Source organism: Choristoneura fumiferana, chromosome 12 (genome assembly GCF_025370935.1).
Source record: "Choristoneura fumiferana chromosome 12, NRCan_CFum_1, whole genome shotgun sequence".
NCBI lineage: Eukaryota > Metazoa > Arthropoda > Insecta > Lepidoptera > Tortricidae > Choristoneura > Choristoneura fumiferana.
The window spans coordinates 6,452,258-6,472,656 of NC_133483.1; the positions used below are offsets into that span (position 1 = coordinate 6,452,258).

General features: G+C 37.0%; 1 protein-coding gene across 15 annotated transcripts in view; it reads left to right on the plus strand.

The window, feature by feature from the left end:
* Positions 1–20,399, plus strand: part of dnc (phosphodiesterase dunce) — a 551,064-nt gene that overhangs the window by 503,423 nt on the left and 27,242 nt on the right. For all 15 annotated transcript variants that reach the window (XM_074095100.1, XM_074095096.1, XM_074095099.1 and 12 more), the window contains one exon: positions 10,605–10,717. In XM_074095100.1, coding sequence (XP_073951201.1) covers positions 10,605–10,717 — 113 coding nt within the window. The remainder of the gene's footprint in view (positions 1–10,604; positions 10,718–20,399) is intronic.

A 20,399-nucleotide genomic window follows, 5' to 3' on the forward strand; every position in this document is an offset into this window, starting at 1 on the left:
TTTCATAGCAGCAGACGATTACTTTTGATTGGCCCGTTCGTCGTTTCAGCACGCCGCCGGGAAAAATATTGTCGTCGTGTTTTGCGAGCTATAAATGAGTCAGCTGCGTCATACCACTTTTACACCCCTTGTCACCTTCGTGGATGGAGTCTTTGCACTACAAATGGCCACCTTAGTGAAACACCTCGGGGATGCACTTTCATCTCGCTGGGACCGATCTTTGTCTTGCGTCTTGGGCTGGCTGAGAGCTCGTATAATAACTTCCATATTTAGAGCGACTAGCATGTGTATTCGAGGCACCCGTCACAAATGGAAGCCAGCAGCGAAGCTGTTTGGCTTTGATGATGGTGCTACCCTACCACACTCCGATTGACAGACTGACTTGTCAATTTTTTCATAGTTAATCAATTTATTAGTCTTCCATTTTTATTTGTTATTACTTTCTAATGTATCTTTCTATGTATTGTTTATAGAATATGTTTAAATAAATTATATGTTTTCCCAAAAATAAATGAGTCAGCTGTTAAATGTACATATATATATATATACACACACACACACACACACACACACACACACACACACACACACACACACACACACACACACACACACACACACACACACACACACACACACACACATATACATACATATACTGGAGTTAGGTTATCTATGGCCACATTTTCGAGCAGTGTCGTGAAAAAGCAATTCTTGTATGTATCATTTTCATTTCGGAGATTTTCGAAACCATTCTAATAATTTCGATGAAGAGATTTCGGGGGCGGACAATCGATTAGTCGTACCTCTGGTAAAAAGCGAATTTACGATTTATATTTTATATTTTTATATTAAATTTATAAATTAATGGAAAGCATATAATATGTAATTTTTTGTTTTCACTTGCTTAAACGTATGATCAAGGTATGATCGCGTCTTCGCCTCCGTAAAAGATAGGCTAGTTGCCTATCTCGCGGGATTTCGAAAAATCCCTTCGTAGTCAATGATCTATTTACATTGATTATATCTACCAGATTTCTAATCTTTATCTCTACCTTCATTGATTTAGGACTTCCATCTCAGACTGCTTGCTTAGAGAAATCAGTGCCGACTTTAACCGGTCGCTGTTGGACGATCTGCAGTTTTAAATACAGAATTGACATTTGCAATACCTACATGAACCGCTCAAACTGTTCATTTGCAGTCGCAGCTACAAATATAGTCGGTTTAGTGTCGCCGTGCTGCCGGCAGCAAAAAGATGCTTGACCCGCCGTAAACGGACAGCTTGAAACAGTTTACTCAGATCGCTCCATGCTTTCCTCCTCCGCGCTACCTCACTGCCTCCGTTACTGACTGGAGCAGTCGTGTTGCGGACGGATACAACTGCACGACTTGAAAAGATGCTTGACCCGCCGTAAACGGAGAGCTTGAAACGGTTTACTCAGATCGCTCCGCGCTTTCCTCCTCTGCGCTATCTCACTGGCTCCGTTACTGACTGGAGCAGTCGTGTTGCGGACGGATACAACTGCACGACTTGAAAAGATGCTTGACCCGCCGTAAACGGACAGCTTGAAACGGTTTACTCAGATCGCTCCGCGCTTTCCTCCTCCGCGCTACCTCACTGCCTCCGTTACTGACTGGAGCAGTCGTGTTGCGGACGGATACAACTGCACGACTTGAAAAGATGCTTGACCCGCCGTAAGCGGACAGCTTGAAACGGTTTACTCAGATCGCTCCGCGCTTTCCTCCTCCGCGCTATCTCACTGCCTCCGTTACTGACTGGAGCAGTCGTGTTGCGGACGGATACAACTGCACGACTTGAAAAGATGCTTGACCCGCCGTAAGCGGACAGCTTGAAACGGTTTACTCAGATCGCTCCGCGCTTTCCTCCTCCGCGCTATCTCACTGCCTCCGTTACTGACTGGAGCAGTCGTGTTGCGGACGGATACAACTGCACGACTTGAAAAGATGCTTGACCCGCCGTAAACGGACAGCTTGAAACGGTTTACTCAGATCGCTCCGCGCTTTCCTCCTCCGCGCTATCTCACTGCCTCCGTTACTGACTGGAGCAGTCGTGTTGCGGACGAACACAACTGCACGACTTCATAAAGGAATTCGATATCGTACAGGGAGTCCTGACTATTCTAAGAAGTCTGTATATGGAGGGTCTAAGGTTGTGCGTTATCTATCAGTAACTGGCACGTTACTCCTTTGTAGATATATTTCATATGTCATTGATTCAGGCCTATTGTTCAATGTCAAAGAATCCCTGTTAATAAGCTCTTTTCCTGCAACAAATGTTCTCGTTGGAAAAACTCGGGACAGACCACTCACTATTTTTTATGCGTGCATAAATATATGTGGTTTTCCTTTAAAATACCTACTGAAACTGTATCATTTAAAAACCAAACCCGCAACATGAGGTCCCTGACTTTGGATTGTCATCGTCCGGATACGCCTGATTAGTCCGGGTTTTGATTATGTAAAAAAAACCGGGCATGTGACAATCGCGCAATTAGGGGCTCCGGACCACCTCGAATGCTATTAAAGATTCGAGCTGAATGAAAAAAACATGTTTGATGTTTGGGGACTCGCTAATATTTATCTTTATTTCTATCTACAGCGGCCGTGTATACGAATAGGGTAAACGTCCGAGTGCTCGACACGCTAATGCCCAATAGACGACACCCTGCTGTCATCTCTATTTCTAAATTCTAATGGCATAAGATTAAAAATGCCAACTATTGGGACAGTGACGAGCACTCGTACGTTTACCTTACATAATCTGTAAAATTTTCAAGTAGGTATATTAAGGAAAGTAATAAACATTTTTTTATACATCCGAACGTTTTTAACGTTCGTAACCCTAACCCAGCATCAAATTTAATTATTGCTATAGTTTACTCTTATCCAGACAATTTAGAGAGTATCAGTGAAACTAAATTATAGCGGATTTTGTCGGCACCAAGGGTAAAGGGTTTATTATTTTAGCTAGCATATTTTGTCCCCAGCCAATTTGAAATTGTATTTAGCTGTCAATGAGTTCTCTGAAGGTTCAAGCTCTATTATCAAGCACACACAAATTTAACAAATCAAAAGCAAACTTGCCTAAATCGTGACGGAGCAGTTGGCACTTGGATTTTTCAATATTCATTTAATTCGTGCGATCGGAGGCCCAGTGTGTTATTGTGCTAACCAACATAAGGTTGTTCGGCTACAATAAAAAAAAATTGTGTTTGTTCCATTCCATTTGGGTGATAATCAAAACGAGTGGAATCTTTATTCGACCCCGGGTCGTGATGTGACAGTTCCATCTTTTTGTTTTTCAAAAGTTGAAAGTATGTATCTGTTATATCTTCGCATTATATTCCGAGGCAAAGGTAAAATTATTTAATTATTGGAATAATCGGCCACGTGCTAGTTGAGCTACTGCACTGAGGGTTCCGTATCAGCACAGACATAAATGTTTCATTCTCAATTTCTTTACCAAAATTATTTGTTTTCCTTCATTATGTTTGGAGTATTTATAGTGCAAGCTCGACTCTTACCTGGCCGGTTATTATTAATGATTGTTCTTATCTTATCTTATCTTATTGTTAGGGGTCCTTGCTTGTTCTTTGTTTTATGTTCTATGTTTTCGAAAAATGCCTGTAGGTATCTAATTTATGATTCAGGCGTGATTTTGCCGTGGTACATATCAGTGAACAGGAAAAATAACCTTGGTACCCCGCGACCAGGAACGTATAATAATACCTGCATAGCAGTACAGTCACCAGCATTAATATCTGCCACAGCGGAGCGTGCGAAAATATCTGACACGTCCTTCCGGCCCTAGAAATAGAGTCGTATCAGATATTAGATAGTAGACATTTTTGACATATTTCTGCATTCTTCTCAGTCTTGAATTCTTCTCTAGGTTCGTACAATTTCTCTTCTCAACCAAGTGCATGGAGTCGCGTACAGCGGGGCTCCTATATCTTGACGGTTTGCCTTTCAAGCATAAGAATCTGCCCAATGAACCTAACCTAATTAGTGTTTTGAATGTTCACTTTTTTTGCTGGGAGAGGGAAATGTACGTAAAAAAATAGAAGCTCTTGCTATCGCTACTTACGATAATAACTCTTTTCATATTTAATAGCCAATCTGAATTGTTGACTAAGTCGAAATACCGTCATACATTCCTACTAATTCTAGGAGATACTCGTGGAAATATAAAAAGTTTACAACGTATCTCGTATTTGGAGCGTGACAGGTACTAATGAGTTGCGGTTGCGAGTAGAATTCAGGACGTGGGCTGTCGTGTCGCCCGCTTCCAGGAAAAGCGGTATGTAGGTCAGTGTCGTGCCGGTGCTGTACGCCGGCGGGCCGGACGCGGCGGCCGGAACGACAGGTTCCGATTTTTTTTTATCAAACAGCTGGCAAACGAGCAGGTGGCCACCTGATGGTAAGTGATCACCGCCGCCCATGGACACCTACAGCATTATTAGGCCTGCGGGTGTGTTGCCGGCCTTGCAATAGGCGATACACTCGCCTTTTGAAGGTACCCAAATCATAGCTAGATGGAAAAACTCCAGGAGTGAGTCCATTCCATATTGACTAAAAATTTTTTTTTCGAAACAACGGAGGTTAAGACTTAGAGGAGGTTAAACTATGAGTCAAATAGTTGCACACCTTAGCGCATATAGTTAAAATTACATACTATTAATTTTTTCCATTGTGACACGAAATTTATACATATAAATGTATGATTACACGGGGACTTACGAGGATAGCTAATGAATTATAAATTATTCAATAATGCAGATGACAGTTGATAAAGATCGTATTTTTATAGCATGTAGATACTTTTCTGCAGTTTTATTTTTTGTTTACAGTCGTTTATTTTATTCTACAAAAGAAAAGCATGTCTCTCTACGGATATAATCAATCATATTATGGGAGTGAATATTGATAAATACTCGCCCACTTGATAATGTCACTTGCTCTATTTTAGAGACTGTGTTCATAGATATCTGAGTAACGTATCTATTGAATCAAAGATCATTGAAACTTCCAAGAAAAATATTACTGCATGTTTTATTTTTTTGCTATCTCAGATTCCAAGGAACTGAAGTAAGTACTAAAATGGCGCACCGCATCCGAATTTCATAAAAATCATTAGAACCGTTTCCTAGATCCTCAGAATTTCACGTTGAATGGTATCGTATCGGTAAATATTGTAAATTATTATAATAGACATCATAAAGTACAATGAGTCGATTGGAAACTAACATAAATAGTGGTCAATATTTTTCTGATAATGATAATTAACTCGCAAATTGTTACAAACGTCTTCATATAGTTCTTAAAACCTCATCATCATCATCCCAGCCTATATGTGTCCCACTGCTGAGCACAAGCCTCCTCTTAGAATGAGAGGACTTGGGCCGTAGTTCCCACGCGGGCCCAGTGCGGATTGGGAATTTGGTTTCTTAAAAGCTAACCTAGTACAACATATTTCTACAAGCCAAAAAAACGCTCGTTTGTTAACCTGCTAATCGCCCCAACAATAAGCACGATGCGCTTAATTTCTAAACAAAATAATTATTACTTTAGAGTGCTCTAGATTGTCTCTGTCAGTTGCTTTGACCTATATTCCGAATGATTTAGATTTTGAAGAAGTTTGAAAAGGTTAATAATCGACCTGTCGGAGCAGACAAAATATTTCACTAAATAAGTAGCATAAGGGAATTAAGAATACGAATATTAAAGTAATAGTAATATTCATATTAATAACTAATATAATAATGAATCAAATAAATAAAAAATAATGTCATTAACTCACAATAATAACATTTAATTTCAATACGAATATTAGATAAGTTCCTACGATGTTTTAGATTAGGTATGATTTTGTTTTCATATTTCAGGTGTCAGTAACTGTATCTGCGGTGTTTATGTGATAATTGATATTAATACGCATTTCTTTCGCTGTTACGAATATAAAGGTAATTTTCCACCGGCGAGGCGAGACGAGAATTGAAATTTGTAAGGCGGCGCCCGCCGCGGCTCGCGGCGGCTCGCGGCGGGCGCGCGGGAATGCATACAAATTTCAATCTTCGTCTCGCCTCGTCTCGTCTCGCCTCGCCGGTGGAAAATCACCATAACAGTCGTTGTATACGGCGAAACATAAAACTTAATTTATCATGAACAATCAAAAGCAAACATAGGAGTCAAAGTCAATAATAAATTAAATCATGATTGGTTATTTGAAGTCTTTTTCCATTTTTATTTCAACTCCAAATTTGTTAGTTTTACGGTCAGCCCGTAAAACCATATCGAAAATACAAACTGAGACATGGCTGCACAGAAAAATCAGAAAAAGAGACCAGCGCTGGGAATCGAACCCAGGTCCTCAGCTTCCGTGCTGCGTGCCATACCCCTACACTACCACTGGACAGGAGTACGACACGAATTTCTCCTATGCACACATATATCAGGTTGCTCTTTTTCCACTACGCTACTTAAGCAGCACCACTAGCGACATCTATGTTTCGCTTTCATCGAGAGACGTAGCACTCTTTCGGAACTAACCGCTTACCCAGACAAGAGATGTCGCTACTAAGCAATCAAATTATGATTGGTTATTTGGAGTCTTTTTGTATTTCAACTCCTAATTTGTTACTTTTACGGTCATCCCGTAAAAACATATCGAAAATACAAACTGAGACATGGTTGCACAGAAAAACCAGAAAAAGAGACCAGCGCATAAATCATTACATCATAATATATTGACAGACATAATGCCATGAAAAATTCAAATAATTAAATATACAACTTCTAACTTCTAACCACTTTCTTGAATAAGGATTAAAAATACATCCTAGTGGTGAAACGTTCACCAGCATATACCTAAACAAAAGTGCTTTTAGCAAACACATGAATATGTAGATTTTCATTGGCGGTTGCTCCTGATTTTTAAAGCACGGTGGGAATTGAATGAGTATCGTTTTTTCGCATTTTCAACGACAATTTCCAGCAGACCAAAGGGACGGAAAATGAGATGGATGTTATTATTGCTTGGAAGAAAAAATAATTATTCCTTAACTTCTTATATATAAGGTAGATCACGATCTCTAATTTATGATATACTAGCTGTTCCCCGCGGCTTTTCCCCCGTTCCGGTATTTTTTTAAATTTTGTTACGCACAAACCTTGTCCTTACAATAACGAACACAACAAAAAAATAATTATCTAATTCGTTGCTGTCATTCGGTAGTTATGCGCGTAGCGTACAGACATTTCGGCAATTCATTTTTATTTATATTGAAGAAGATAGATTTTTGAAAAAACCCTAAGAATTTTCATACGAGATGACAGATATTCGATCTCGTGTGGGTCCCAAATAAATTATGGATAAAATTTTAAAGATTTTGCAGTTATCCTGTCAGGGTTTAACAAGTCAGTTTATTATTTGAAAAAAAAAATGCCAGGTTGGCAAATTGGTATGATCAAAAGGAAATTTGAATTCTGAACTACAATCATTAAATAAATAAATAAATATCACGGGACAATTCACACCAATTGACCTAGTCCCAAAGTAAGCTTAGTAAAGCTTGTGTTATGGGTACTAAGCAACGGATAAATATAATTATATAGATAGATACATACTTAAATACATATTAAACACCCAAGACCCGAGAACAAACATTCGTATTTTTCATACAAATATCTGCACCGACACGGGAATCGAATCCGGGACCTCAAGCTTCGTAGTCAGGTTCACTAACCACTAGGCCATCTGGTCGTCAAAAAATCATTGCATAGTAAACGCAGAAACTTTAAAGTCAGCCCCACGCTGCAGTTACGCCCCACTACACGCGAACGACAATGGGCAGGCGTGGATTTATTTGTACATCAGAAACATAAAACCATATCGTCCTTGAAAGCCCACCCCACACCCACGTTCTCGATAAAGTGCCTTGTCCCCGTAGACATAATAGGGCAGAAGTCAACCTGCGCCTCACTAAACGCGTGCATTTTCACTGCTTCTCTGCTTGTGTTCTTTTAACTTTAGAGTCGTTTAACCACAATAGTCGAGTAGCAAATTGTTACTCCCGATTGCTGCTGCCGAACGTAGAAAACTCAATCTTTAAGCCTCTAAGTCTTTAAGATATAAAATTAACTAAAGCCTAATTAGAACCTTATACGCTATTAAGGAAATATGATCAAATAATCTTCCCGCCCCGCCTGTTTTACTAAACTAAAGATATAAATATAATTTAAATGAAAAAACATAAAAGAGTAAATTGTAATTCGGTAACGATAATTCAAAAATGCAGTGATATAGGTACCACCGTACCATAACTAAAACGTCTTCCTTTTTTCTTTTTTTTATAATTTTTATTTAGTTCCCCTTCTTCAACGCTTGAGCCTTAAAAGCTTCGTTCTTCGTTCAAAAGTCTTGAAGGTTAGTTGTTACGGTCTGGTGCCTTAAGGCTAAAACTGGGTCTTAAGGGTCTGCGAGCCTACTAAATGCAAAACACGTGTTATCTGGTACCTATTTTTAATGAGACTTCCAAATAGAACATACAAAATTATTCAAAATTGGTAAAAAAAGTATAAAAACATAAATTCACATAAAAAAGGTTGTGCCTTCGGCACATTAGTCTTCTCACAACACTACGCTCTAGTCATCCCGTTATCGCGATGCATAATATAGCAGCCACGCAGTGCTCTCTCGTGCAACTCATCTCTGTTACTTCGGCTATGACGAAAGAAACAGAGGGCGATGGGTATAGGCATAATAATGCATGACATGGTATGCATGGTAATTCGTGACTCTCCAGTTTACGTATCTGCTTTTTTTTCGCCACTTTCCATGCCACTCATCGAGTATGTGGCGACAGTACATCACAAAAACCTGAGAAAAAATTGACGCTGCGTGTCGTTCCCAGCCAAACCCAAGGAATACCCATTCGGATAAGATCAAGATTGCATCTGTCTTACAATCGATTATTCAGCTGTAACTAAGATTGACCAAACAAATAGGGGGTCAAAATTCATCAGCTATCTGTAGCTATCTGGAAAGAAGAGCTCTGTGACGCACGTACAACACGAGCCTTTGCCGTGCAACATAATGTTATAAACATCGTGTAACATGTAATCGGCGGAAGGTCGCATTATCGGGACCTCGACTAGTATTATAGTATTAGCTCCATTGATTTATAATAACGCTACGCTAATTTTTAAAATACGGGACGCCGAATTCTATGTATCAACAAGATAGTGCTATTGCTGGTTTCGTCCAGTTCTAGCCGGTTTGACGGTTTCCCCATAGATAAGGCCAAGTTATATCGATTTTTCACCCCAGAATCCACATAGCAAATTTCATCGAAATCGTTATGCCATCACCGTGATCCCAGAAGTAAACAAATACCTACACAAAATATCGTTCGTTTAAAGGTATCAGATAAATATTTTACTGCATTTGATTGTACTAAATTTTAAGGTCGCTCTTTTCGGACACGGTGTTACAAAATATCTGAATCGAATTTTCGGTACAAATTCAGCGAAAATTACTCTTAAATTATTTAGGTATTCGTGCCGAATGTTGATAATTTATTTTGCATAGAATTCTTATGATATTGGAATTTCCAAATCAGATTTAACTTTCTGTCTAAATATTTCATTGTAATAAAAACAACCTCACAATATTTCTAAGCCCTACCCACATCATTTTGTATTGCTTTTCAAATCGTTAGACAACTTTTAATGTTATTCCCAGATTAATTAATGTCGCTTGACTCTAATTTCAAATTGAGTCTAACTTCGGATCACCAGTTCCATTTAATTACAGGAAGCTTTTTATTGAAAGATTTCATTTACGCACGCTTAGAATGAAATTGACACAATTCGAAGTATTCGAATTTCCAAAATAAACTGTGCTAAACAAAATCTGGTTTAGTTTTAAAATGAGAATATTTCGGATTGCGTCAGTTTAATTCTAAGCGTTCGTTATGTTCACTGTCCCAGAGTCTATCAGTGGTTGGGTAGGTGTGGAATTAAAACTTGTAAATTTAAATAAACTTATTTCACTTAAAATTTAGTATTGACATAATATTGACATCAACTTGTAGATTTTTAAAATAACATTTTTTTAATTTATTTATATATTCAAATTACAACTTAGGTACTACACATTATATATTCTCGCCAAACTGCTACGTTTGATGGGAATTCAAGCTTGGTTTGCATAAAATACGTGTTTTTTGACAAAATTATATTTTTTTTATTACTGATTCACCTTACATGGCATCACATGCAGTGTATCTAAGGTTTTCAAAGGCTTGAATTAGCATTACAACGTATCTTTTACGAAAACTGCCGCCAGATTTTTTAAATCTAGTGACCAACTAATAGAATAATGCCACTTACAACGGCAATTATTTATAAACCCCGATAAAGCAACATGAGGGGTTAACATTAGTTCTCTAACTATTAAGATACCAGTTAGTATTTAGCGAAGCTATGATAAGAAAATATTGCGAATCCAAATATTATTTGGAGTTCATCGAGTATTATAAAAAAAAAAAAATTATAAAGAAAATTTTGTTTTGTTACAGACGAAGCTTACATGAAGCTGGCTTTAGAAACAGTTGAGGAGCTGGATTGGTGCCTGGACCAGCTCGAAACTATACAAACACATCGCTCCGTATCTGATATGGCCTCACTTAAGGTAAGCGTAATATACTATACACTGTGTTATTTTTGATTTCCGTTAACTCGAAGGGGACAATCTACAAATCAAACGAAGTTAATTTCTCGAAGACACTAGTGGCATAACTCTGACTGTTCAAAAGATAATCAAGAGTTATATAATTAATTATTAGCAATAAAACAGCCTTAAGGTCCTTAATTTATGTCGTTTTTTCAAAGTCCATAACTAATCCGTTCTTAATTCACTCATATTTAGCAAAAGAAAGTTAAACAAGTGGATTTTTTGGTCTCTCTCTCTTATGTATCACGTCAATGTCACTTGCCAAGTTTGTTTAGTTTACTATTTGACTTAATAATGACTGTGAAGCTATTTTATGCATGAAACAAGATTTTTATTCAAAAAAATTTTTTTTAATTTGTCAAAAAAGTTAATTATCAGGTACCTAGTTAATTTTTCATAACAATGATTTGATTTGTCTGCCGAAGTTAACGGATATAAAAAACACGGCTTATATCGTCACCTTTAAAAAAAACATATTTTCAAAACCGAGCACGTGTAAGAAGGACAGGATAACCTCCCAAGAGGTTAATTAAGTTGGTTTTGTTTTTTTCTAGTTTATCGCATACTTATTGTGACGTATGCTTTACTCGTATAAACAATTGTGAATGAATCACTGTTTAACTTAACATTAATTATGAAAATCACTGTGAAGTATTGTCTCTCTGCGAACGTAATAATCTTTTTATGCCGTTATTTTGAGCATGATATTTATTAGTATCTTTTAAGAGCCCTCGTATCAAGAACCTCGTTAGTGTTACTAACCTAAGCGCAAAACTCAGGAACGGCTGGACCGATTTCGCTAATGTTACGTTTGAATCATTAATAAAAACATTTAAAGCAATCTTCTATTTGTTATGTTATGACGATTAAATGCATTATTCAGGTCCACTGTGAACGGTAAAATTGAATGGAAAAACTCTGTATTACAAGCGGATTATACACCGTATTATAGAAGTTATTGCGGCTGTACGTTTATTTGCTATGTGATTGCTTTATCCGTTGGCTCGCGGAAAGTTACCGGCACTAAAACTAGGGCTCGTATGTTAGCATCAGCATAACAACATTTTGTGTTGTACTTAGACCGTATTGTGCGGCACCTGAAAGGCAGAAAACGATCACTTACTTAAACAAACCATGCAATAATGTGACACTTCACACACACCTGCTCTGTCGGCAACTCCACCAAAGAAGTACCTTTCTTTACAAACCATTATTAAAGGTTAACTTTTTTCGTTCCGAGCATATTATTCCACCTACCTGTTTGTATTTGCTGAAATGTTTGTTAATATTACCTGCGTTATATTGGATATTCGATCTCACATATAAAGCCCCTTTGAATCGGCAAAAGTTTTAATGATTTCTGGAAAAAGATGGATTAGATCCTCGCTTCAAAGTCAATATCTTGAATTTACTTATTATTCATCTCACGTCCTATTTATTTAATGAGTTTGTTTGGATTCTTAGGCAAGATCCCAAGTTTCGGTTTTTAAGATTAGCTCGATCTGAGAACATTTTCCCCTTGAATTAAAAGTGAAAAGAATTATTTTGGTGGGTGTGTTACTCATTTTATTTTAATACATTATAAAAAAATTAAAAACATAACAACATTTGCAAGGTTACCTTTAAAGTGCTAGTGTTAGTGTTAGTGCTTAAGATAGCAAAACTGCTTGTCTGCGTTTCTCTGTCGTTACTTGCAGTGAATACATATCACTTAGCTAATTATGAAATGGTTACCATGAATATGTATGAATGAATTGGATGGCTTTAACGTACTTAAAATTGATATGTCAAGGACAATAGACCCTGAATCTGCGTACCCGGCGAGATGAAACCAGGGCAGAGGAGGCGTGGCTTATGAAACCGCAGCCGAGATGAGAGTACTTAGTGGTTGCTAACAAAACATATTGAAGCTATTTAAAGGGCAAATTTGGAGCTCAAAGCGCCTGAAACATTTTCTAGGAAATGAAAATAGATCTGACCCTTGGACTAGTTAAGTATCACGAACGGTTGTTCAGGACACGACACATGGCCATATTATTTACACACAAATGCGTTTTAGTTATAACAAAATTTTTGTTTTTTTTTTCTTCATTGAGTAGATACTTTTAAGAGTCACAATTTTAACACCATAGGAACTACAAAATCAAGTGAGATAATTTTCATTACCTTTCGAGGAACAGGTTGATTCATGCGGAGTATTCTTCTGTCTACCACAACTCACGATTAGATAAAGTACCTAAATATGCATAAAAAACTTTTCTATTATTTTAATTTAACTTTTGAAACATAACTTGTTTCTAGTTAAAACCACCAAATACACAATAAAATCTGAATTCTGATGAAATATTATCATTTTCTGGGTAAAAAAATGACATTTGTAGGTCCTAGCTTCGATACATAGAATAACGTGGGTCTGAGAAACTCGGGCAAGATAACATCTAAGCATTGTGTGTGACGTGAAAAATTCCCACTTCTTTCGGGGCGTTTGTATTATGATTTCATTTCGGTTGAGTTAAATGTTTATGTGAAAGAAATTAAAGATGCAACGGTTTTTTTCTATCTACTAAGGCAGTCAGATACAGATTTCTTGATAGATCGTATTCCGCATCCCTTACGTTTTACGAAGTTTCAACATTCAATTTCCGACTTCAGACCATAAATTCATTTTCTTTTGCGATGTTTAAGGCTTATTTAACGTCAGTAATACGACTCCACCGACAGTCATTGTTTTCTGATTGTAAAGTAAGACTATAACATACCTAGTCTATTTATCCACTGGTATAGTTCATAGAATGCTACAACTGCGGTATTAACCAGATTTTTATTCTATGTATTTTATTTTTATTGTATGTGTGTTTGAGTGAGGCCTTTGTGAATGGATCGATCACCTTGACGTCACAATGATATCGGTCGTATGCTACATGCTGCACGGCACGAGACCTACCGAGGACCGGTCTTACTTGTGGTAAACTTGATAAGCCCCTTAGGCTTAGCCACTCCGTACGTAGATTTACTAACCGAATTCTACCGCTGATTTCGTATACAAATCCTGATATGGGTCCGGTTAGTAAACTTAAATTACGATCCCTACGGTAAACCTCCCAAGTAGCATAATTTACCTCACGGTTTCTCCAAATTTCTATTTTTAACAATAAAAATGAGCGGATTTTATGTGTTCTGCGTGCTCTAACAAGAAGACTCCAATTAAAAGACGAAAAGTTTGCTTACGTAACATGTTCGCTTTTTTCAGTAGAGGCCTACGGATATATTTTATCCAGAACACGGCTATGTTTTGTTTTAATATTCGCCGGAGTCCGCAAGTTGAAAACGTGTTGCAAAAATTACGTATGGAATAGTTTTTTTTTTTACATTTACATTACAATTGAGTGCGCGGTATAAGTACTCTAGGGTCGTGGCTACTACAGAATACTAAATGTGTTTCAAACGTTATGCACGTGTAAATAAAAGCCGCCAATAACGGCGGCGGTTAGATCCATTTGGGAATAACTTTTTTTTAAGGTTGTGGCATTACTCGTGTGCGTGACGTGCCATCATTAAAAGTCGGAGGGCACCGCGTAGCCTCGTAGTATGACGTAGATCCGGCCTTTGAAAAATATATGCCGCCACTAGATACAGTTACACGTCTAACTAGAGTAATTACAATGATTTAAAAATACTCCTCAATGCTAGTGTTCTATTTTTGTAACGGCTATTCGTGGACCTCATTAAATGACATAGTGTTTACTGCTGTCGTGTATCAAAGAATGTTTTTGTGTATCATTCTCGCAGACAGCTCTAGGCCTATTGTTGAGATGGGAGCCATACTGTACTTAAGGCTATCTTGTATTATTGCTATTCCAATGCCTGTCTTTAAAATAATTGCTAGCCTTAGCATGTTCATTTGCGGAAATGAATACGTTTTACAATAACTGTGCTGTATTTCCGTGACGTTATGATAGTTTACATAGAGTTGGGAAAATGCAGTCGTTACGGGTAAGGTTAGGTGTAAAATTTTATGTAAATTACTCCCAACTGAGTGATTTATTTATTACCATGTTTGTAAAATGGAAGAAAATAAACCAGATAAACTCATAAAATAAAACTATTGAGACAGGTAATAGTTTCTGCAATTTTATAAACAAAATCAAGCAGCAGGCTCAATGAGGGCAATAGCCTACTATCGGTATAAGCTGACGCAAATAAAACCTATTTTCTAACCCTATCGGCTTGATAATAATGAAACAAAGTTTCCCATTTCACTTCGCGCCGTATAAGCGCATGCCGCTCTGATATCCACAACAATGTGTAAACTAAATATTTCTGGTGCTAATAGCGTAAATCTAGCGCCGATTATAAACAAAGCGGCCTTTAAAATGTGGTTATCGCGTCTGATAATGTTTTGTACGGAACCGTGGCGGAGGTCTCTGGCCTTGCGAGCGTGACGCGCGCCGCCTAGGTCACGTAGGCGCCCGCCGCCCGCCTTGCCATGCCTCGCGCCCCTACACTCAACACCTACAATACGAATAACCTTATCAAACACAACAATTTGATAAGCAACGTACTATCGGAATCAGAATGTAAAATTGTGAGCGTGATTATTTTAAATCTAAAAGGATTAATTGATTGATTCATATGTTACCTTGCGGAGGCTCATAACAATTAACTATACCAATTCACCTTGTTTCTCCCCTAAATAACAAAAGGGAGAAAGAGAGACAGATATTTGTAGCTAAGAAGCAATTATTGAACGATCAAATTGAAAAATGTACGTATTTCCTGCACTTGTGTTTTCAGTAGTCGCCTGTCAAACTGTAATTTTCTTTAAGTTCTAAAAATATTTACGAGCTTTTATTTAATTTGAAATGTTTGTCTGTATATGTTTATTATTGACGTTAAATCTTGCAAGAATTTCATTCATTTCTGACAATCGGATTGGCTTGTATTTGGTACAGATATGCCATTTGTATGATAACACAAATACACTGAATAAAAATTACCGGCAGCTGAAAAGTTTGTATGACTTTTTTACAATAGCTTCTTTCTCTGTACCAATTGTAAATGGTGACAACTGAGAAAAACACGTAAGTACGTTATTATGATTTTCGTGGTTATAATAATAAATATGCACTCTATGTAGGTACTAATTGAATTCATGCGATAATCCTCGTTTGCCAAATGTATGTATTTTGTAATACGTATTTAGTTTGGCGGCATTTAAAAAAAAACAGATGACAATATTACTATCCCGTTTAAACATAACATTAGACAATGCGGTGTAGGTATTCGGTTTGCCAAAGTTAAATCCTCCTTCTAAAATTTCTCGTACTTTAGTGAATCAGCCCGCGTCACAGTCTCCTCTCCTCTTCCCTCTTTCTCGTTACTACGTTTTTACCCCATTTATATTCGGTACTGACTACTAGTAATCATATAAGTAGCTTACGCGAACTCTAATTATTAGATAATTTCATCAGAAATTCGCGTTTTCATTGATATCGTCTGAAAGTCGCCGTGAATTTCATATAGGTTGTATTCTTGAGAATATTTCAGTGTCAGTCATGATTATTTTCGGCTAATTGGAGTAAAGTTTAGTATTCTGTCGCCCCTGAACCGTCGCACTTGATGTACAGCTAATTGTTTCGAAGTTGTCTTGATTGGAATATTATATTGATCTAGTTTTGATTTCTGATTTATAAAGTTTGGTAGCTATTGATTTATTATAATTGGGCGGGTATCACATTCCAAGCCGACACGGCAAACTGGACATTTGCCTACTCAAAATATACGTCATCTTACACCGTTTATATTGAATTATCTGCTGATTTTGATCCTCCTTAATGTCTGTCATCATCTTATATGTACTTATTTATTTTTAATTATCTGCAGTTTTATCTACAGGTGTTAATAATTAAAAACAAACATGTCTCTTAGGATGATGGTGGATGATGATGACGTTTAAAAGTTTAAAAGAGTAACGTGACTAAATGGCTGACTGCCTGACTAATATATTACGTACACAATTTAAAGCACTGGAGATAGTCTTGAAATTTATTATTATTATTAAATTTATTATTATTGGCTTATGACTTGAAACCCCGCACTAACGAGACATTTCTTAAAATTGACATAGGGAAATAGCTTATTTTTTTGTTCTTCGAAGTGCAAAGTATCTAAAATTTTCGAAAAAGGGTCGAAAATTAGTTTCTAAGTTACGGTTCAATTTGAATGTCGTGTTCCCGTGAATCCAAATATAATTTTGAATAAACATTTTAACCTGCACGCTTAGCACGAATTTTGAAATAAACATGGCGTATCTCAAATATGTTTTCCATTGAGTTATTATTTATTTACGTTAAAATTCTAGCAACAATGACGCTAAGTACGTTCCAGCAGCGTCATGCCGATGAATGGCATGTCTTTGTGGTTTTCTGAGATTCCTAAGAAAAGCTTCTGTGACTAAAATAATTTCTAAATACTTTGTGTTTACAAAACAAAGTAGGTATTCTTTGTAGAATGCCAAAAGCACGCTCCAGTATTTAGGTAGGTATATTATAAACTAGCTTCTTCAGAACTTTCGCTAGATTCCGTTTCCTGCTTGCTGCTTGTTGTTGTCGTTTGCTGCCTTGGCGGTTCTACATCTAAATGCTGACGTAAAATAAGACCTTCATAAAAACAAAATTACTTCAAAATTACAACTACAAAAAAATCTTTTTCTAGTAAAAGGTACGTTTTAGCTCGAAGTTGCCTCGCGAGCGCACAATTCACAATAGTTCTAATTACCATACAAAATTCGAGCTAGTACGTATACTACGAGAAAAAAAATCTCTAAAATTCATATGATTTGTAGATAAAGTTTACAACGATTCACTAAGGACGTCGATTGTTTAACAGATCAGGTCGTTGGTTATCTAGGTAGTCAAGGTCTTGTTACCGTGACAAAGGGGTCTTCATTCCCAGTTCAAAATTATGATTTCAATCTGCACAACATACCGAATATAACTATAGTGGCCAAATATTTGTTCACCTAAGATCATATCGGGCTTATGGGACCTACATTCTAGACAACCATGGTTCATAATGGAATAACATTATTTGATTCCTCCTTTTTGAATCAATAAGACCTTCATGCAACAATCTAGAAAATAAATGTAAACGAGTACAATCATGGACTGGTTTTTAATTATGTAAGCCGACATGCAACATATGTATCAACATTTTGATTAATCAAAAAATGTCTAGAAAATAAATATAGAAACGATACCATGTGATAAATGGATGAAATAGGTACTTACTCATTAATTCATTTCATATGGTTGATTTCTTGATATAGCTCACGCGATGTACCAAAGGTTAATCGTAATCATACATACGTCACGGATTTTTGAATAGATAGAGTCCTAATTTGTCAACATGAGTCACTAACTCGGACAAGACGTCAAGAGTGACGACGATGATCTTGTGATAGTTATCATGATTATTAACACGCCACGCGATTCACAATATCGAAACGAGGTAACAATTTTCGTGTGTGCTACGACTGGAAAGTCGAAATATTTCAGCAGATGATTAGGTTAGTTTGACTGGGCACATCTGTAAATGTTTTTCAACATTATTTACAAATTATTCCATCCATTGATCGACATTCAAAATGTAATAACCGTGACAAAGGGGTGACTTCACGTTGAATCAAAACTCCAGTGAAAAACTTTTATAGGATGTTCAAGAAAACTGAATCTGCTACAACATACCGAATATAAGACGACCTGTATAGTCGGCCAAATAAGTGGCCAATCAATGTTTAGTCAACTGCCTATGAAAAAGGTATGTCGCTAAAGTCAAATTTTCATGTTGACAGACACGTCTTATCGACATTATTATTTTATGACATGCAAACCATGATCAACTTTAGGGTGGTAGATGGCATATTTGGCTGATCTACGTAATATTAATTTTATGAAACTTATTAACTTTTTTATTTGACCAAAAATCCCAATTCTAAAATACTTTACCAAATGCCATCATGATTTAGAAAACCCTTTGTTGAAAATATAAAGAACCTCTTCAAAACCTTTATTGACAATGTCTGTAAATAGTAATAGTGCGTCGAAAGTAATCCTTAGTGTTCACTAAGTAATCCTTAGCGAAAGTAATCCTTAGTGCTCACTAGTGTGTTAGTAATTTCCAATCCCCGTGGGTCCAATGGAAAGTTGGCCGTGACTTGTTCCGTTTGTTTTTGTAGCTTAGCGATTGAAAGCTGTTGGACCCGACATAAATAATTTCACTTATTTGATCAACATTAACTTGTATCTCACTCACACATATGCGTCTCAACTGTCATATAGGAATATATACTAGACTATTCTGTGATAAAGGCGTCGACCCGTTTGCGAAAATGTAGTTTGAAAGTTCCAAACTACTTTTAACGCACTACCCCAAACCTAAAATAGTAGTTTTATTTTTATTACCTAAAGTAGTAAAAGTAATTTTATAGTCAAGTGATACGTGTTTGTAGAGTTGTGAGCAAGTTACCATCATTGGAATACCCTGTTAGTTCGTTGCGGCAAGGTTGTGGCTAATAACATTTTAGTACATTTTTCCCATACAGGTATTATCTACTTAATTTGCTTGGCCAAGTTTAAAAACTTAATTATATGTAACAAATTAAATTGGTTCCATTGCGGAGAAATACTTATCAAAAACGCATCTTTTTAAATAACTGTCATAAAAATAATCACAGTGGTCGTTGTCGCCAATTCTTATGCTGCAATTACACAATCGTGCGAATCGCGAGGAGAATGGCGAGGCGAATAACGAACACGCATATATGTAAACAGTGTGTTCACTATTCGCCTCGCGCCTCGCTTAGCGATTCGCGCGCTCGCGTTGGGAGCGGTTTTTCGAACGCGAATCAAAGAGCATGAATGGCGAACACGAGTGTGTAAATGCGGTGTCAATATTATTGCTTGCAATTATTATTGCAATACGTGCTCCATCTTTATCCTCCATGGTGATATGGTCAAACGCAAGCCTATTTCTGTAAAAGAAAAACAGTTGGGCCGTTAACGCTGAAACATACGTATACATTTTTGATACACAAGCATAAAAATATGCCTAATTGAACCCCGAATCAAGGGTAATACGATTGGATTTTATGTTGCTATAGCAAAAGGGTATTGAACAAATGGCCCGGCTCGAGTATGACGTCTGTGGCGACCTCAGATCGCGGCCGCCCGCCCGAGCGCCGAAGGTTGACATGAGTTTCCTGAACACAATGGGATATTCAAACACATGCCTATGTTTATTATGTGTTGACGTGTATATATATTGGTTTATTAATTTTGATCTTGTTTAATGCCAGCTGGTCTGTGTAATGAGACGACATGTTATTAGGGATATAAAATAATCGTTTGGGGATATGAAAACACCAATAAGAAGCAGATCGTTGATGGGATTCGGAAGAGCGATTGATGAAAAACAGAACATAGTTGAGCTTTTATGATTTAGAGAAGTGCATTAACCCTTAATAAGGCCCCATTTATTGGAGCATACTACCTCAGAATCATAAGCAGCTATCGAATACATACCTGACGAATAATATTTTTAAAGCTAGTCGTATTTTCAATAATTACAAATAAGGTTCAGT